Source organism: Clupea harengus, unplaced genomic scaffold (genome assembly GCF_900700415.2).
Source record: "Clupea harengus unplaced genomic scaffold, Ch_v2.0.2, whole genome shotgun sequence".
NCBI classification, from domain to species: Eukaryota; Metazoa; Chordata; class Actinopteri; order Clupeiformes; family Clupeidae; genus Clupea; species Clupea harengus.
This window is the reverse complement of record NW_024880014.1, coordinates 1-17,500: the sequence shown is the minus strand read 5'-3', so window position 1 is coordinate 17,500 and position 17,500 is coordinate 1. Positions and strand designations below refer to the sequence as shown.

At 44.8% G+C, this 17,500-nt stretch overlaps 1 protein-coding gene and 1 long non-coding RNA gene across 2 annotated transcripts in view; both read left to right on the top strand.

The window, feature by feature from the left end:
- Positions 1-9,079, top strand: part of LOC122131113 (guanine nucleotide-binding protein G(s) subunit alpha-like) — a 25,695-nt gene extending 16,616 nt beyond the window's left edge. Inside the window, exons 2-4 of the mRNA XM_042706028.1 lie at positions 8,061-8,133; positions 8,276-8,330; positions 9,029-9,079. Of these exons, the coding sequence (XP_042561962.1) occupies positions 8,061-8,133; positions 8,276-8,330; positions 9,029-9,079 (179 nt within the window). The remainder of the gene's footprint in view (positions 1-8,060; positions 8,134-8,275; positions 8,331-9,028) is intronic.
- A 6,294-nt stretch (positions 9,080-15,373) lies between these two features.
- On the top strand, positions 15,374-16,882 carry LOC122131112. The gene is made up of 3 exons (XR_006152016.1): positions 15,374-15,738; positions 15,805-15,913; positions 16,521-16,882. It is a non-coding gene; the product is annotated as an uncharacterized LOC122131112 (long non-coding RNA).
- The last annotated feature ends 618 nt before the right edge of the window (positions 16,883-17,500 follow it).

The window sequence follows — 17,500 nt, the reverse complement described above, 5'->3', positions numbered from 1 at the left end:
GCAGGCTGTAGCTCATAGTGATTGTGTGTGTGTGTGTGTGTGTGTGTGTGTGTGTGTGTGTGTGTGTGTGTGTGTGACTGCAGCCTGTAGCTCATAGTGATTGTGGGTGTGTGTGTGTGTGTGACTGTAGCCTGTAGCTCATAGTGATGGTTTGTGTGTGTGTGTGTGTGTGTGTGTGTGTGTGTGTGTGTGTGTGTGTGTGTGTGTGTGACTGTAGCCTGTAGGTCATAGTGGTCCTGAGTGTGTGTGTGACTGTAGCCTGTAGGTCATAGTAGGGGTGGGCGATATGAGCTAAAATTCATATCACGATATTTTCCACTGTCCAGAAGATATCGATATGATATCACGATATATGAGGGGGAAAAAATCTTAATCACATTTTAATAGCCCTTCTTAGCTAAATTATATTAGTTAAGGCAAAATATGTCATCATGAAAAGTAAAAATCAAATAATGATAAAATAAATATGTATCTACTGATATGTGCTACAAATGTAATTTCTGTATGATTCCAATAATTTCAAGCATTTTTATAATCAAAAATCGCTGAATTTGTGCATGTCCTGTTCAAACATAGAGACATGCGAGGTGAGGCAGCGACGAACAGCGCCTCATCTCAGATTGTGCAATCCCTCACTACAGTTGAGCCCATGCCTTTTGCTTTCTCGTTGTTTGTCACCACTGTAGTATTTGTGGACACTTGTATTATATGTCCTCTCTATCCATAGAATAGGTCATGTATTTCACGTATGTGTAGAACCTATGTAGTCTTGCAGATCTGACATAAACCCGCATAGCAGTGAAAAAGCACTGAGGGGAGGCAATCAGTACCTGTGTCTCAATGAAGGGGGCGTGCGCGAGAGCCTGAAACTGGACTTTCAATCGAAACGTGAAATGTTAAATAATGGGAGACCAATGCCGGAGCCAAAAGGTATGCTTCAAACGACGGGACAGAAGATAACTCGATCGAATACTCACATTCAAAGCCAAATTGCTTTTGATGTTGGAACCTCAAGAATAGATTTGGCTTTGGACGAAGAGCGAAGACTAAATATTAGCATGAGCAATATTCGCTAACATTACATTGATATCAGAGTGAGCCCTTTGTCGATTTCCCATTATTTCTCTTAGGATTGTTTATATCTATGTGAAGCCATTTAACATCACACAAGTGGTTGTAATCACTTTGAACCCAAGACTGCTTTTTAATGGTGAGCTGATTTTGAGAAATTAAACTTTGCAGCTAAAGTTGTGTTTCCTGGTTATGGTTGTCGAATTGCTGTGCTAGCTAAGGAAACTTTAAATAACCGTAGCATAAACGATTTAAATGGAAGAGTTACATTTGCATGAAATGATAGCTAGTTATCTAGCTGATGTTATAGTCTCCTAGATTTAATCATAAAATTATAATGGGGAAAGGTAGAAACCCTCAGGGTGCCTGTGCAACTTCGTATGAAAGAGTTCATATTCACACATATTAACACGAGTTCATCACAAGCTAGCAGCTGCCAACTGTATGTACCTTACCTATGTGGGTTAAGAATGATGATATGAAATATGATAAACAACCAGTAGACAATGTGCAAGCTGCCAATTGAATGGTGATTTAACAGGTTGCTGGTGCTTACACCTTTGGCTAAAACAACACGGCGACACAACTTTGGAGAGCCTGCCTACTAACTTCAGCTGCCTGCACGCTTGTTTGTTGCTAGCACTACATGCGCGCAACAAATGCATGCACCGTCCGCTCATGAAAATAGGTCAACATATTAACATACATTCTTTTTTTTCGTAAGAACCAAGAAAGGTTAGGTTAAAATATAAAAGATGTAGCTACTTAGTACTATCACTCAGTTGAAATTTGGAACAAAACAATATGAATGCCAAATTCGAATTTATGAATTATGAATAAATCGCGGTATCCATGGTTTTGCAAAATCCATATCATGGCGTGGCACAATACCGGTTTTTACTATCAAACCGGTATATCGCCCACTCCTAGGTCATAGTGGTCCTGTGTGTGTGTGTGTGTGTGAATGTGTGACTGTAGCCTGTAGTTCACAGTGATAATGTGTGTGTGTGTGTGTGTAGCCTGTATCTCATAGTGATTGTGTATGAGTGTGCGTGTGTGTGTGTGTGTGTGTGTGTGTGTGTGTATGTATGTATGTCTGTGAGTGTGTGAATGTGTTTGTTTCTGTGTGTCTGTGAGTGTGTGTGTGTCTGTGAGTGAGTGTGTGTGTGTGTGTGTGTGTGTGTGTGTGTGTGTGTGTGTCTAGTAGTGGTTTGCGTGGATAATCGAATATTCGCTTTACCGCGCACCATAACTATTCGAACACTAGTACCCCTATTCAACACACACACACACTAGGGGTGTACCCCTATTCGGTTATTCTGTGCATGAACACACACACACACACACACACACGTTATCCTGTGCATGAACACAGTCATGAGAAAATATGGGATACTTTAGGTCAGGGGTACTCAATAGGCGGACCGCAGTCCGGATCCGGACCCAGACGCAATCAAATGTGGACCGAAGCCAAAATCAAAATTTGAATTTAATCATGATCCAAGCGAGTTTCATTGTTGCGTGATTTTGCGCTATATATTTTTTTCCTATTCTATGTGGTTTCTATCTTCCGTGTCCAATCCAGAGGTCCAATCAGGAGCTGTAATAACAACATCACTATGACAACTCAGCTCTGTAGGTCACGCAGGTTGTGTGTGTCAATGGCAACAACGCGGGCAGATCGATTTGTGAACGGTAGCCTATCTGTTTCTCAGCAAACGAAAATCATGGCGTGCTCTAAACCCGACAAAAAACGAAAAGTTGATTCCAAAAATCGCGAATTTAAGAGAGTGGACTGACAAGTAGCCTATGGATTTGTGCTGCCTGTGGGGAGCACAACACCGATGTGTTTAATCTGCAACGAGACGGTTGCCCTTGTCAAAAGTGGTAACGTGAAACGTCACTATGAAACAAAGCATGCACACTTCGAACAAAATTACCCCCAGAACTCTGAGTTAAGGGCCAGAAAAATAAACCAACTGCAATCATCATACCAAGCAACATGCAGTGTAATAGTTAGATCAGCCACACAACAAGAGCGTGCATACCTCAACATACTGTTGTGAGTCTGCCTTTTCTACTATGAATATGGTGCAAAACAAATACAGGAGCACACTCACTAATGAACACTTACATCAGTGCCTCCGCCTGGCCCTCACACCTTTAATGCCCAAGTTTAACACACAAATAAGGCCAGACCACATCACCTTTTGTGCATAGTTCAAACTTTTTTGTTGGAGTTATGTTTTTGGATTTTGACCGTCACTGTTCCGGACCCTGACCTGAATGTAAATTTGGCGAGTGGACCTTTTGGGTTTCTAATTGAGTACCCCTGCTTTAGGTAATACTCACTTTAGATAATCATGGAAAACTTTACTATAGAACGATCCTGTGTTTACAAACACTCACAATGATGTCACTATAGAACGATCCTGTGTTTACAAACACTCACAATGATTTGGGTATTTATTAGTGGAGTGTGATGTCACTATAGACTGATCCTGTGTTTACAAACATTGCGGCTTGTGAGCGCTAGCTGGCGGCAGGAGGCCGTGTGTGTGTGTGTGTGTGTGTGTGTGTGTGTGTGTGTGTGTGTGTGTGTAACCAGTACTAGTAGCGCTAGCTGGTGGCAGGAGGGTGTGTGTTTGTGTGTGTGTGTGTGTGTGTGTGTGTGTGTGTGTGTGGTGTGTGTGTGTGTAACCAGTACTAGTAGCGCTAGCTGGAGGCGGTTTGTGTGTGTGTGTGTGTAACTAGTAGTACTAGTAGACAATGAACATTTTCCACCATATTTATTATTGTGTCATTATCATGTCATCTTACATTTCATACATTTCACATGATCTTTCAGATGTATATTGAATAATATCTGTCTACAGTAATGATTATGTGTGCCTACACTTAAAATGTGTACAAATAAAAATTCCAAAGGAGGAAAACCATATAAATCTATAACAGTTGGCTTGTAACATTAACTAGCATTAGCAGCTATGTAGCAGTTTAGCCACATGTCAGCGGACCCTCAGTGATGGTAATAGTGAAGAGTTGTGCTGTGTGTGTGTGTGTGTGTGTGTGTGTGTGGTTTGCGCCATAAGTGTGTTTGTTTATGTGTAGTTTGTGCCATAGCTATGTGTGTGTGTGTGTGTATGTGTGTAGTTTGGGCCATAGGTATGTGTGTGTGTGTGTGTGTAGTTTGTGCCATAGGTGTGTGTGTGTGTGTAGTTTGGGCCATAGGTATGTGTGTGTGTCTGTGTGTAGTTTGTGCCATAGGTGTGTGTCTGTGTGTAGTTTGTGCCATAGGTGTGTGTGTGTGTGTGTGTGTGTGTGTGTGTGTGTGTGTGTGTGTGTGTGTGTAGTTTGTGCTATAGGTGTGTGTAGTTTGTGCCATAGGTGTGTGTGTAGTTTGTGCCATAGGTGTGTGTGTGTGTGTGTGTAGTTTGTGCCATAGGTGTGTGTGTGTGTGTGTGTGTGTGTAGTTTGTGCCGTGTGTGTGTGTGTAGTTTGTGCCATAGGTGTGTGTGTATGTGTGTGTGTGTAGTTTGTGCCATAGGTGTGTGTGTGTGTGTAGTTTGTGCCATAGGTGTGTGTGTGTGTAGTTTGTGCCATAGGTGTGTTTTGTGTTTTTGTATTTGTGTTTCTGATTTGTTTGGATGGTTAATGTGTGTTTGTTTGTGTGTTTGTTGATTAACATACTGTAATGTAATAGAGTAGGTACAGGTTAATAGTGTAGTTAACAAGGTGTTTGCTCTGGGTTAGTGTGTGTGTGTGTGTGTGTGTGTGTGTGTGTGTGGTGAAGATTTATGTTTTTTGTTTTTGTGTGTGTTTGCGAAACAAGGGTTTATGCAGTGCATTAGTGTCCATTGTGAATGTTTGTGCTGTATATTTGTCTGTGAGTGTGTGTGTGTGTGAGTGTGTGTCTGTGAGTGTGTGTGTGTGTGTGTGTGTGTGTGTGTGTGTGTGTGTGTGTGTTAGGGATGCACGATAACATCGGCACGACATCGGTATCTGCAGATAAAAGCTTAAAAACTTAATTATCAGCATCTGCAGATATGAACATTTCTGCCGATGTACCTGGCCGATAAAGTGACGTTCAAATTATGCGCACGCGAAGCAAATGTTTTGGTTACTATGAGCGCCAACAACGTAATTCAACACGTCCGCTGTGTGGCAGTACTTCACAGTATCAGAGGATGTTGACATGCTATTTGTCAGGAAACTTTTCAGGAGATGGAAGAGGAGACGACAGCTTGGCCGTAATGTAGGTTGCATGCATAGAGGCAGACCACTCGCGTGCAACGCTTTGCAACATTACCTGTCGCGCGCTAATAGAAGTTAATAAGTTGCTAGTTAGCTACAACACTAGCTAGTTAGCTTGCATGCTACGTGACACCAGCGAAGTTGATGATCTCATTTGACGGGATGTGAAACGTTATGTCACTAGCCCACGCTATCTGTACATGGCTTACTTTTGCATATATGGAATTTATATAGCTAACTTGGCAATAACCTTACATAGATTAGTCTAGAAATCCTAGAAGGGATGTTATTAAACTGTAAATCAGTTAACCAACGTTAGCTTGCCAAGTTAGCCAAGTTGCATTTCCAGAGTGTAGTTGTTCAAGTTGGTACTGTTCAAGTATGAAAATTGTGACGTGAAGATATAAATAAATCTGCCATATTTGAAATAATTTCAATAGTTTGAATAGAGTGAATGTCTATTTCTAAAATGATACAAATCAAGTTTTTAATGTCCCGTATCTACAGCAATACCCTATCATAATAACAGATTAATGACTAGTACAGGAGAGGCTTTTCAATAATTAAAAAGCAGAGGTGTATATATCGTATCGGCATCGGCAATCGGCCAAAATGAGCTTGTAAATATCGCATATCGGATATCGGCTAAAATTCAATATCGTGCATCCTAGTGTGTGTGTGTGTGAGTGTGTGTGCAGAGTGAGTGTGTGTGTGAGTGTGTGCAGTGTGTGTGTGTGTGTGTGTGTGTGTGTGTGGTTCTGCCCAAGCTGAAGCGTAGAATCCCATGCCTGTGACCTACGTATGTCCAGTAGAGCAGTGATATAAACACAGCGGTATTGTTCCTGCAAACACACCCAGACTGGCAGCGCTGTGGGGGGGGGGGGGGGGGTCAGAGACGTGGTAGAGACGGATGGCCGCTGTTTGTATTTGTAACTGAAAAATACGTCTGAGGGATTTGCAAGGTGTCTGAGCCAGCTATATAATGTTAGCATGCTACTACTAGGGCCAATGATTTTCCGTTTAAAAAAAATGAGTTTTCCGTTTCACATTTGGTGAATTCCGTTTTTTTTTTTTCGTTTTGGCTCATTTTTGTTTCACCTTGAGGTAGATTGATGGCTTAAAATGAGTAAATAATATGTGCCACAAGTGACCCAAACCTTCTAAAGATTGTTGTTTGCCAGCCATCAACAGAACAGAAGACTAAAAAACATTATTTGCAGGCGATTGGGAAGAATTAGCGAATTAATGTGACAGGCTGTAGCGTCAACCGTTGAACAGGGGGCGTGGCCGGAGCGGAGTTCAACACAGACGTGACATTTTCTCAATGTTTTTTTTAATTAATGTTTGTTCATCCTTGCAATCATTGTTGTGCTTATTTGAAATAAATACAAAATACAGGGGACAAAATGGTGTTTTCCGTTTGAAATTGCAAATTCCGTTTCAAAGGGTAAATTCCGCGAATTCCGTCCGTTTCCGTTATCGCGGAAAATCATTGGCCCTATACTACCCCACATTGTAAACAGCATGGATTGGACCAATCACAAGCCTGGGGTCTCTGTGGGCTCTCCATCATTTTGACGGATAGTTACAAAATGCACGTCAGGCCACGGAGAGGTGCTCGGAGAGGGTTGGGGAGGTGCACGTCAGACCACGGAGAGGTGCTCGGAGAGGGTTGGGGAGGTGCACGTCAGGCCACGGAGAGGTGCTCGGGAGAGGTTGGGAGTGCACGTCAGGCCACGGAGAGGTGCTCGGAGAGGGTTTGCAACGACGGAGAAGGCTCTGAGACCAGCTCTGAGACCAGTCTGCCTCCTCTGCTCTGATGTGGCAGATTATGATTGGCTGCCAGTCTGCTCAGGGCGGAGTCACTTTAGAGATGAGGGTGTGTGTGTGTGTACCTTTCCCAGCTCTCACTGTTGCAGCATACCCCGTACCCCATCTCTCTTCTCCTCGGCTCTCTGCACTCACTGGTTACCTGCAGAGAGTAGGAAAGCTGCTGACAAGTGACGCAGGAGAGGAGGTCAGGGGAGTGGAGAGGAGAGAGGAGGTCAGGGGAGTGGAGAGGAGGTGAGGAGGTCAGGGGAGTGGAGCTGCCCTCTCTGCCTGTAGATGAGAGTCTGGGTCAGGTTCAGAACAGGATCAATAATGATGGATGAGTTTCTCCCGCCATGATTGGATCAATAATGATGTATTTCTCCCATGATTGGATCAATAATGATGGATGAGTGATTGGATCAATAATGATGGACGAGTTTCTCCCGCCATGATTGGATCAATAATGATGGATGAGTTTCTGATTGGATCAATAATGATGGACGAGTTTCTCCCATGATTTCATCTTTCTATGATTCTTTGTTTAATGCGTTGGCATCAAGACTATTGTCCTTTAAATGGCCATGCCAATAGAGTGAATTCAATTCAATTCAATTCAATTCTGACTTTGGTTTCTGATGTGACTGATTTGTAAGTGGCCCATGTTAATAGAGGGTTGATGGTGGTTATCTGATCTGATGTGTGTGTGTGTTTGTGTGTGTGTGTGTGTGTGTGTGTGTGTGTGTCTGTGTGTGTATTTGTGTGTGTGTGTTGAGTGTGAGTGTGTGTGTGTTAATAGAGTGTTGATGGTGGTTATCTGATCTGATGGATGTCTGTGTGTGTGTGTGTGTGTGTGTGTGTGTTAATAAAGGGTTGATGGTGGATATCTGATGTGTGTGTGTGTGTGTGTGTGTTATGTGTTGCAGGTGCTGGGGAGTCTGGGAAAAGCACCATTGTCAAGCAGATGCGCATTCTACACGTCAATGGCTTCAACGCAGAGTAAGTACCAGCAGCTGAACTGTGTGTGTGTGTCTGTGTGTGTGTGTGTGTCTGGGCCGCCCTGTTGATCAGTATCCAGGTGAAGCAGGGACATCATGTGAACGTCTATCTTTCTGATCGCTGCTGTTCTCTTGCTTTACAGAGAGAAGAAACAGAAGATTCACGACATAAAGAACAACATAAAGGAGGCCATAGAGGTGTGTGTGTGTGTGTGTGTGTGTGTGTGTGTGTGTGTGTGTGTGTGTGTGTGTGTATATATGTGTGTGTGTGTGTGTGTGTGTGTGTGTGTGTGTGTGTGTCTCTGTGTGTGTGTGTGTGTGTCTCTGTGTGTGTGTGTCTCTGTGTGTGAAAAGCAGAGCCTGCAGTAGCAAGAGCCATACACCCCAATCACTTCACTTCCTCATTCTCAAATAATTCATCACCTCCTCACTCTAAACTACATAACTGCCCCCAGCAACAGATCACTTCCTTATTGCCATTCCCATTCCGCATTCTAAACTACTCCTCTCCTCTCCTCTCCTCTCCATTCATCTCCTCTCCATTCATCTCCTCTCCTCTCCTCTCCTCTCCATTCATCTCCTCTCCACTCCCTCTCCACTCCCTCCCTCTGCCTCCTCTCCCTCTCCTTCCTCTCCATTCATCTCCTCTCCTCCCTCTCCTCTCTCCTCTCCTCCCCTCTCCTCTCCTCTCCTCTCCTCCAGACATATAGTAACAGCCATGACCACACTGGAGTCCAAACCTAACTGTTCTGTTGTGTTCTTCTCTCCTCTCCTCTCCTTCTACCTCTCCTCTCCTCTCCTCCAGGACTATAGTAACAGCCATGACCACACTGGTGTCCAAACCTAACTGTTCTGTTCTCCTCTCCTCTCCTCTCCTCTCTTCTCCTCTCTTCCAGACTATAGTAACAGCCCATGACCACGCTGGCCCCTCCAGTCCCTCTAGCTAGTCCACAGAACCAGTTCCGGATCGAATACATTCCGTAACCTGGCCAATCAGAAGGACTTTGAGTTCTCATCTGTGAGTATCATCTTTGCTCAGTCTCTTGTCTTGAAGCAGAGCTTCAACTAAGTTTCAATATGAATGTCTTTGTATAAAGGTTCCAAGGTTATGGAAAGTATAAGCATATAATGCATAGTGTTTTTCAAAATGTTGTTTTCATAAATGTTTCCAAATGTTTCCAATGTTGTCGATTGTGATGAGAGATTAATTGGCAGGGGGTTGTCTTGGCTTTTGCCTGAGAGGTTTTATCCACGCGTACACATTTAGGTGTACAGTAGATGATCCGTGTGATGTGTTTGTCATTCGGGTTTTTTTGAGATGCTTTGTGGGTTTTCTCTTCCCGCAATGTATTCATTCTTTGCATTCTTCGGGCCGAGGTCATTTATAAAGTTTGGTTGTGATTGGTCATCAGTTCCTGTGTAGCTTAGGCCGTGTGATTGGGTCATCAGTTCTGGTGTGCTTGGTTGTGATTGGTCATCAGTTTCTGTGTGCTTGGCTGTGATTGGTCATCAGTTCTGTGTGCTTGGTTGTGATTGGTCATCAGTTCTGTGGTGCTTGGCTGTGATTGGTCATCAGTTCTGTGACCCATTGCGATGCATGTGTGAGGCTTGTGATGGTTTGTCCTACACTGGTTCTGCAGTCGCTGCTGCAGAACACCTGGGGTTTGACTGCAGGCTCACACTTTAAGATCCTCTAGTGTGTGTGTGTGTGTGTGTGTGTGTGTGTGTGTGTGGTGTGTGTGTGTCGTGTGTGTGTGTACTGGGTAATTACCATGTTGCCCTTCACCTGTTGGGATGAGCGTATCAGCTTGAGAGTTTGTGTGTGAGTCATCTAGCTCTAATTAGTGCTTATTACCTTTAAAAGCCTCTCATAGGTTCCACACCTCCACCCCTAAACTAGAACCCTCACGGGACCCCTTCTGACCTCTGAGTCCCTGCGCCTCCCCATCTAACCCCCCTCCCAAAATCCCACCACAACCCTCCCCTCTGTTGCCTGTGTTCTTTTTTAATTCCCATCCCTTAGCATACATCTCCTCCTGATGTTAGCCATGCAGGAGAGCTAGCATACACCTCCTCCTGATGTTAGCCATGCAGGAGAGCTAGCATACACCTCCTCCTGATGTTAGTTTTGTTGGATGTGGTTAATGAGTTGTAATCATTTGGATTCTGGTCAAGGTGAGGCCATGCTGGCGACTCGGCTCTGAGGGCTGCTCAGCCCCTCCACCCCTTCACCCCTCAGCCCCTCCACCCCTCCACCCCTCGGCTGAACCCACTCCTCCACCCCTCCACCCCCTCGGCTGAACCCACTCCTCCACCCCTCCACCCCTCGGCTGAACCCACTCCTCCACCCCTCGGCTGAACCCACTCCTCCACTCCTCCACTCCTCCACCCCTCCACCCCTCCACCCCTCGGCTGAACCCACTCCTTTCCGGTTCCTCTTGCCTGTCAGTGTCCGTACTTCTCCCCAAAGATGCTTCAGCTCCGTAGGAGAGAGGTCTCTGCTCTGGAGAACATTGGTCTCTTCCTACCCTCAACGCAATCACACATGTCCGCACACATATCACTACTATCATTTGGACCCAAAGGCACAAGCAACCAAACAACATCCAAAAATGTGGATCAACCTTATCAAGTCGTGTTATACCCTATGTGGATCAACCTTAGTTGAAGTCATGTTTTGCTAGGGGTTCAAATACTTATTTTCCGTGAGAAATGCGAATCAATTCATAACTATTATAAAATGCAGTTTTATGGATGTTTTTGTTGCTATTCTGTCTCTCACTGTTAAAATAGACCTACCATTACAATTATTGATCACACATTTCTTTGCAAGTGGCCAAACTTGCGAAATCGGCAGGGGGTCAAATACTTATTTTCCCCACTGTATGTGCTGGAGCCCAACCCACACACACACAATCTCTCTCTCATTCTCGCTCACACACACACAATCTCTCTCTTTTTCGCTCTCTCTCGCTCACACACACACACAATCTCTCTCTCTCGCTCACACACACACAATCTCTCTCTCTCGCGCACACACACACACACACACACACACACACACACACTTAATGGCCACTTTATTAGGTGCACTTTTACACCTGCTCTTTAATGCAGATATCCAAGCAGCATGTGGCAGAAGCAGGCATGGTCGAGAGGTCAGGGGTTAGGGTTAGTGATGTTTACATTTACATACAGTGATGTGTAAGAGTGCGGAGTGATTGTTAGTGTGGCGGACAGGGTAGTGTAAGTATCTCAGAAGGCGCTGATCTCCTGGGATTCTCACATAAGAGTCCCTGGAGTTGTCTGGCTTGGCTTGGCTGTTGAGATTCTAGTAGACATGTGTCTGTGGTTGAGAGGCCCTGTCATTGTTTGAGGACAACGGCTCCAAAGACTACATCACACATGACCCCACAATGTGTGTGTGCGAAGGGTCTACTCCATGATGTCTGTGTTTGGGTCAGAGGTTAGCGGTGTGTGTGTGTGTGTGTGTGTGTGTGTGTGTGTGTCCTAAACATGCTAAGGATTTACTCCATGATGTCTGTGTGTGGGTCAGAGATTAACGGTGTGTGTGTGTGTGTGTGTGTGTGTGTGTGTGTGTGTGTGTGTGTGTGTGTGTGTGTGTGTCTTAAACATGCTAAGGGTTTACATGCTACCACTTTACTTAGTGGTTACTAATGTGCATGTGAAGGGGTCATATTGCATGGTGTATTGATATTGAAATTTGTGTGAATCTGTGGCTGTGTGTGTGTGTGTGTGTGTGAAGCTGTGGTGGTGGTGTGGTGTGTGTGTGTGTGTGTGTGTGTGTGTGGTGTGTGTGTGTGTGCGCGCGCGCGTGCGTGCTTCACTAACCATCTCTCTCTCTGTCTCTCTCTCTCTCTCTCCCCCCCCTCTCTCTCTCTCCCTCTCTCTGTCTCTCTCCCTCCCTCCCTCTCTCTCTCTCTCTCTCTCTCAGGAGTTTTATGAACACACTAAAAGCCTTTGGCGGGATGATGGGGTGAAGGCCTGCTTCGAGAGATCCAACGAGTATCAGCTGATCGACTGCGCACAGTAGTGAGTACAGAACACACACTCTCTTTCTGTCTCTCCCCCCCCCCCCCCCCACACACACACACACACACAAAGACATGCTGTGTAGAATGTCTCCCTCTATTAACATGGACTTGTGACTGGGTGATCACATTCCCCAATCTGAGCTCCCCATGAATACCTGTAGCTTTGGGGTGGACACACACACACACACACACACACACACAGCAAGCTAACGCATGCATACGCACTCATACGTGACGCTCACTGACGCATATACATCAACACGCTGAGGCATGCACACACATGTTCACACACATATGAACACATACGCACACACACACACACACACACACACACATGTATACATACATACCACACTCTGACATGTACCACACTCTACTCTGATGGCTAGGCTACACATCCAATGGCGTTAGACAGCTTTAGCTACTCTGATGGCTAGGCTACACATCCAACGGCGTTAGCTTTAGCTACTCTGATGGCTAGGCTACACATCCAACGGCGTTAGACAGCTTTAGCTACTCTGATGGCTAGGCTACACATCCAACGGCGTTAGACAGCTTTAGCTACTCTGATGGCTAGGCTACACATCCAACGGCGTTAGACAGCTTTAGCTACTCTGATGGCTAGGCTACACATCCAACGGCTGCAGTTGCCCTGTGAGAGGTTTTCTGTAGAGGGATCACTGCCCCTGCACATACAATTACATCTTGGTTGGAGGGCTGACTGGAGTCTGATTCCATGGAGAGAATGTGCCAGATAGAGTGTTTTAGACGTGTGTGTGTGTGTGTGTGTGTGTGTGTGTGTGTGTGTGTGTGTGTGTGTGTGTGTGTGTGTGTGTGTGTGTGTGTGTGTGTGTGTGTGTGTGTGTGTGTGTGTGTGTGTGTGTGTGTGTGTCTACCAATGTGCCAGATAGAGTGTTTTAGACATGCGTGTGTGTTAACTTGGTATTCATGTTCCTGTGTTTGTGTGTGGTAGTTAGAGGTTGAGTAGTGTTTAAGTATGTTGTGTGTGTGTGGTAGTTAGAGGTAGAGTAGTGTGTGTGTGTGTGTGTGTGTGTTGTGTGTGTGTGTGGTAGTTAGAGGTCAAGTAGTGTGTTTGTGTGTGTGTGAGGTGGTCTATTTTGTGTGTGTGGTAGTTGGAGGTAGAGTTGTGTGTGTGTGTGTGTGTGTGTGTGTGTGTGTGTGTGTGTGTGTGGTAGTTATGCAGTCCCTTTATTTCCTGTTGTGCTTTGGATTGAGATTTTCCTGGGTAGTTTACGTCTGAGATAAACTCACTGTAGGCCAGCGTTTCTCAAAGTGTGAGATGGGGCGCAGAGACGTGATGAACGGGAGATTTCTTTTTTTTACCCCTGATCTATGGCAATGCTTTCCTTTCTAGACAATAGATTTTGATTGACGTCGGCGTTTTAATTGCAGCGGAACAATTTAAAAAAAACTTTAGTTTAGTTAGGGCTGTGTACTGTTCTCGCTACGTGTTTTACACGTCCAGTGTGTTGACAGTCAGTTCAACAGTCAGCCAAACTTGATTTCACGAGCCAGGTAGCGAGCGCCTTGCTCCTTTATTGATGTCAGGTGAAAACTTATGAGTGAAACAATAATACACAAGAAACGGAAAAAACTTAGAAGGTATCTTAACTAAACACAGCAAGTTACTATTAGATTAATTACACCAAGAATCAGAGCAACAACAGATTACAGCACAGCTGGCTGAATGAATGAATGGTGTGCTAACGGTCACATATTAGAACGTAACGTGTCTAAATGAATAATAATTACATTTTACGTTTCAACGAACTAACAGTTCATAGAATTTAAACATAGGTCACTTAAACATATTTATCACAGTGTGAGACGGTAGTCATTGTTTTCGAGGGTGCGAGGAAAAGCATAATTTACTAGAGGCTTATGTGCGTTACTAACTGTCAGAGTTGTTCCCTATCCCTCGAGACGAGTATGATGTCAAAGTAAAAGCCCGCCAACAGAAAGAAATACAATACTGTGTGCGTGCAGGGATGGATTACCGAACGGGCCTACCGGGCCCAGGCCCAAGGGCCCATGAGCTCAGGGGGTCCCTAAACCAGAGCCTCTGCGTGAAGTCGCTGTTATTAACTTTGCTTGCTGTCACTTGTTTTTTAGACTTTGTATTTGTTAATATCAGAGGTGGCTTAAATGTAGCTCTTATTTGTGGTTGGAAGCGGTGTATTCTGTCCTGACCCATGGTTTCATAATCCGTCCATGTGTGCGTGTCCATAACAACAATACACTACAACATGAAACATGAAATCACATTTGCTGACCTAAATAAGATGCTATTTGTTATTACTTTTTTTACAATTTTAAGCTTGGCCTACCATTTTATGGGAGCGATGGGGCTTGAAAAGGCCCCCTTGTTCAAAGTGGGGAATGACAGAAAAAGTTTGAGAACCAATGTTGTAGGCTATACCTGAAGGAGACTGTAGGCATGACAAAGAAACAGAGAGGGAGGGAGAGGGAGGGAGAGGGAGGGAGAGGGAGGGAGAGGGAGGAAGAGCGGGAGAGGGAGACGTTACTCTTCCTTCTCTCTCATATTTCATCTCTCTCTCTTTATATATGTATTTGTGTGTGTGTGTGTGTGTGTGTGTGTGTGTGTGGGGGGGGGGGGGTTGTGAAGCCTTTCTCTGGCCATCCTTGGCATTTGAATCCTCAATCCCAGTCTTTCCACATTCACTCTCCTTCTCACGCGTTCTTTTCCTCCCTCCCTGTCTGTGTGCAATGCTGCCTGTCTCTGTGCAATGCTGCCTGTCTCTGTGCAATGCTGTCTGTCTCTGTGTGAAATGCTGTCTGTCTGTGTGCAATGCTGTCTGTGTGCAATGCTGTCTGTCTCTCTGTGCAATGCTGTCTGTCTCTGCGCAATGCTGTCTGTCTCTGTGCAATGCTGTCTGTCTCTGTGTGCAATGCTGTCTGTCTCTGCAGTGAAAATGTCTGGAACTGAGTCATCGCACAGGGGGAGGGTGGCGATGGATGGAGAGAAGAGGAGAGGAAAGGAAGAGCAGGAGAGAGAGAGAGAGAGACAGAAAGAGAGAGAGAGAGAGAGAGAGAGAGAGAGAGAGAGAGAGAGAGAGAGAGAGAGAGAGAGAGAGAGAGAGAGAGAGAGAGAGAGAGAGAGAGAGAGAGAGAGAGCAGACTGAGAAGGGAAGAGATAGAGAGAGGGGGAGAAAGTGAGCGAGAAGGAAAGGAAAAGAGATGGTTCACTGGAAGCTGTTAATATAGTAGAAGGCATCCAAACTGACTGCTATAGTGAGAGGTTCTATGGCAGAGAGCTGGTGGAGAGAGTGAATGTGGAGGTGGTGTATAGATGGTGTATGGGTGGTCAGCATCAGGTAGGCTAGTGTAGGCTAGTGTAAGGGCATCAGGTAGGCTAGTGTAGGCTAGTGTAAGGGCATCAGGTAGGCTAGTGTAGGCTAGTGTAGGCTAGTGTAAGGGCATCAGGTAGGCTAGTGTAGGCTAGTGTAGGCTAGTGTAAGGGCATCAGGTAGGCTAGTGTAGGCTAGTGTAAGGGCATCAGGTAGGCTAGTGTAGGCTAGTGTAAGGGCATCAGGTAGGCTAGTGTATGCTAGCGTAGGCTAGTGTAAGGGCATCAGGTAGGCTAGTGTAGGCTAGTGTAAGGGCATCAGGTAGGCTAGTGTATGCTAGTGTAGGCTAGTGTAAGGGCATCAGGTAGGCTAGTGTAGGCTAGTGTAAGGGCATCAGGTAGGCTAGTGTAAGGGCATCTGTCGCTACACGATGGTAGTCCTTTGGGGGATAGTAGTCCCTCACATTGCGCATGCGTCATTTTGCGACACTGTCGACAGCGAAGCCGCGCATGCGTCACAACGACAGATCCGTTTTCAATCATGGAGAAAAGCGACGAAAGCCAGGTTTTTGAAAACATGACCATTTATTTAAAAACAAAGAAGATGTTGTCACAGTGGACAAAACAGATGAGGTGGAGGATCAAAAAGTCTCTCCCCAGTTTCTTTTCATATGTTGACGTAGAGCCTTATGCTGTTAGTCGTTTACAACATAATAAAATATAACATTAAATATACCCACATTATGCGTTAAGACAAGCCCCATATGTTGACGTTTAAACCATTTACAACATTATTAAATATTACGTTAAATAAACCTACATTATGCGTTAAGACAAGCCAGATATGTTGATATTGATGTTGAGCCTTATGCTGTAAACCGTTTTGTTGTCTGAGCATGCTCGATTATGTTGAGCCTTATGCCATAAACCGTTTGTGTCTGAGCATGCGCAATGTGAGGGACTACTATCCCCCAAAGGACTACCATCGTGTAGCGACAGCATCAGGTAGGCTAGTGTAGGCTAGTGTAGGCTAGTGTAAGGGCATCAGGTAGGCATCCATATCATGGAGCCATTACCTTCCTACCTTTCCAGCGTAAGTTTCTAAAGATGTAAAATGAAATATCAAAATGATATGGAAGATATTTTTTAAATGACATGATTTCATTGGCCAGTTCCCACGCCGATGTTCCAACCCAGTTTCAGTGGAAAGACTAGAGATTGGCCCCTCAAACTCTGCCTGAAGATATTAGACTCTATGTGTATGAGTTGGTCTTCACATATAGGGCCTGAGTTTATGCTTCACATGTGTGTGTGTGAGCATGGGTGTGTGTGTGTGTGTGTGAGCGTGTGTGTGTGTAAGCGTGTGTGTGTGTGTGTATGAGAGCGTGTGTGTGTGTGTAAGCGTGTGTGTGTACATTGAAATTGAGCATTAAACATTTAACTTCACTGTAGTAGGACTAGTTGTCTTAACATATTCACTGCTAGTCTGAATGATGGGAGGTAAAACTGATACCAAATAAATGTGTTCCAGGGAGTAGACCGAGGCTATACTCATCTGATATGTCCTGTATACAGGAAGTAGGCCGAGGCTACACTCATCTGATATGTACTATATGCGTATTCTGTTTACGCCCCGTTATCAGTTCCCATGCACAGAGATACATCGGACATGACAGATACACTGGGAAATAGTCGGAGTCCGCATACAGATTTGAATGGCAGCCTTTTTGCCCAGTGAAAGTCACAGGTCTCATGTTATTAGTCATGTCAGCAAACCGGTACATTAACTTGCTCGTCCCCTATTACGGGTTCTTAAAAGAACCATTAGCGTTGGAACCCAGCTAACGTGTTTCGCAATCCAAACGTGTTCTCTGGAAACGTTTACTGCAATGTTGTGTTGTCTAATCTGCAAATGTTTTCTTAATTTGCTTCTGTTTAGTCTGTTTGCGTGTGTTTCATCAAGTTGAGCATTGAGCTCTTTGGGC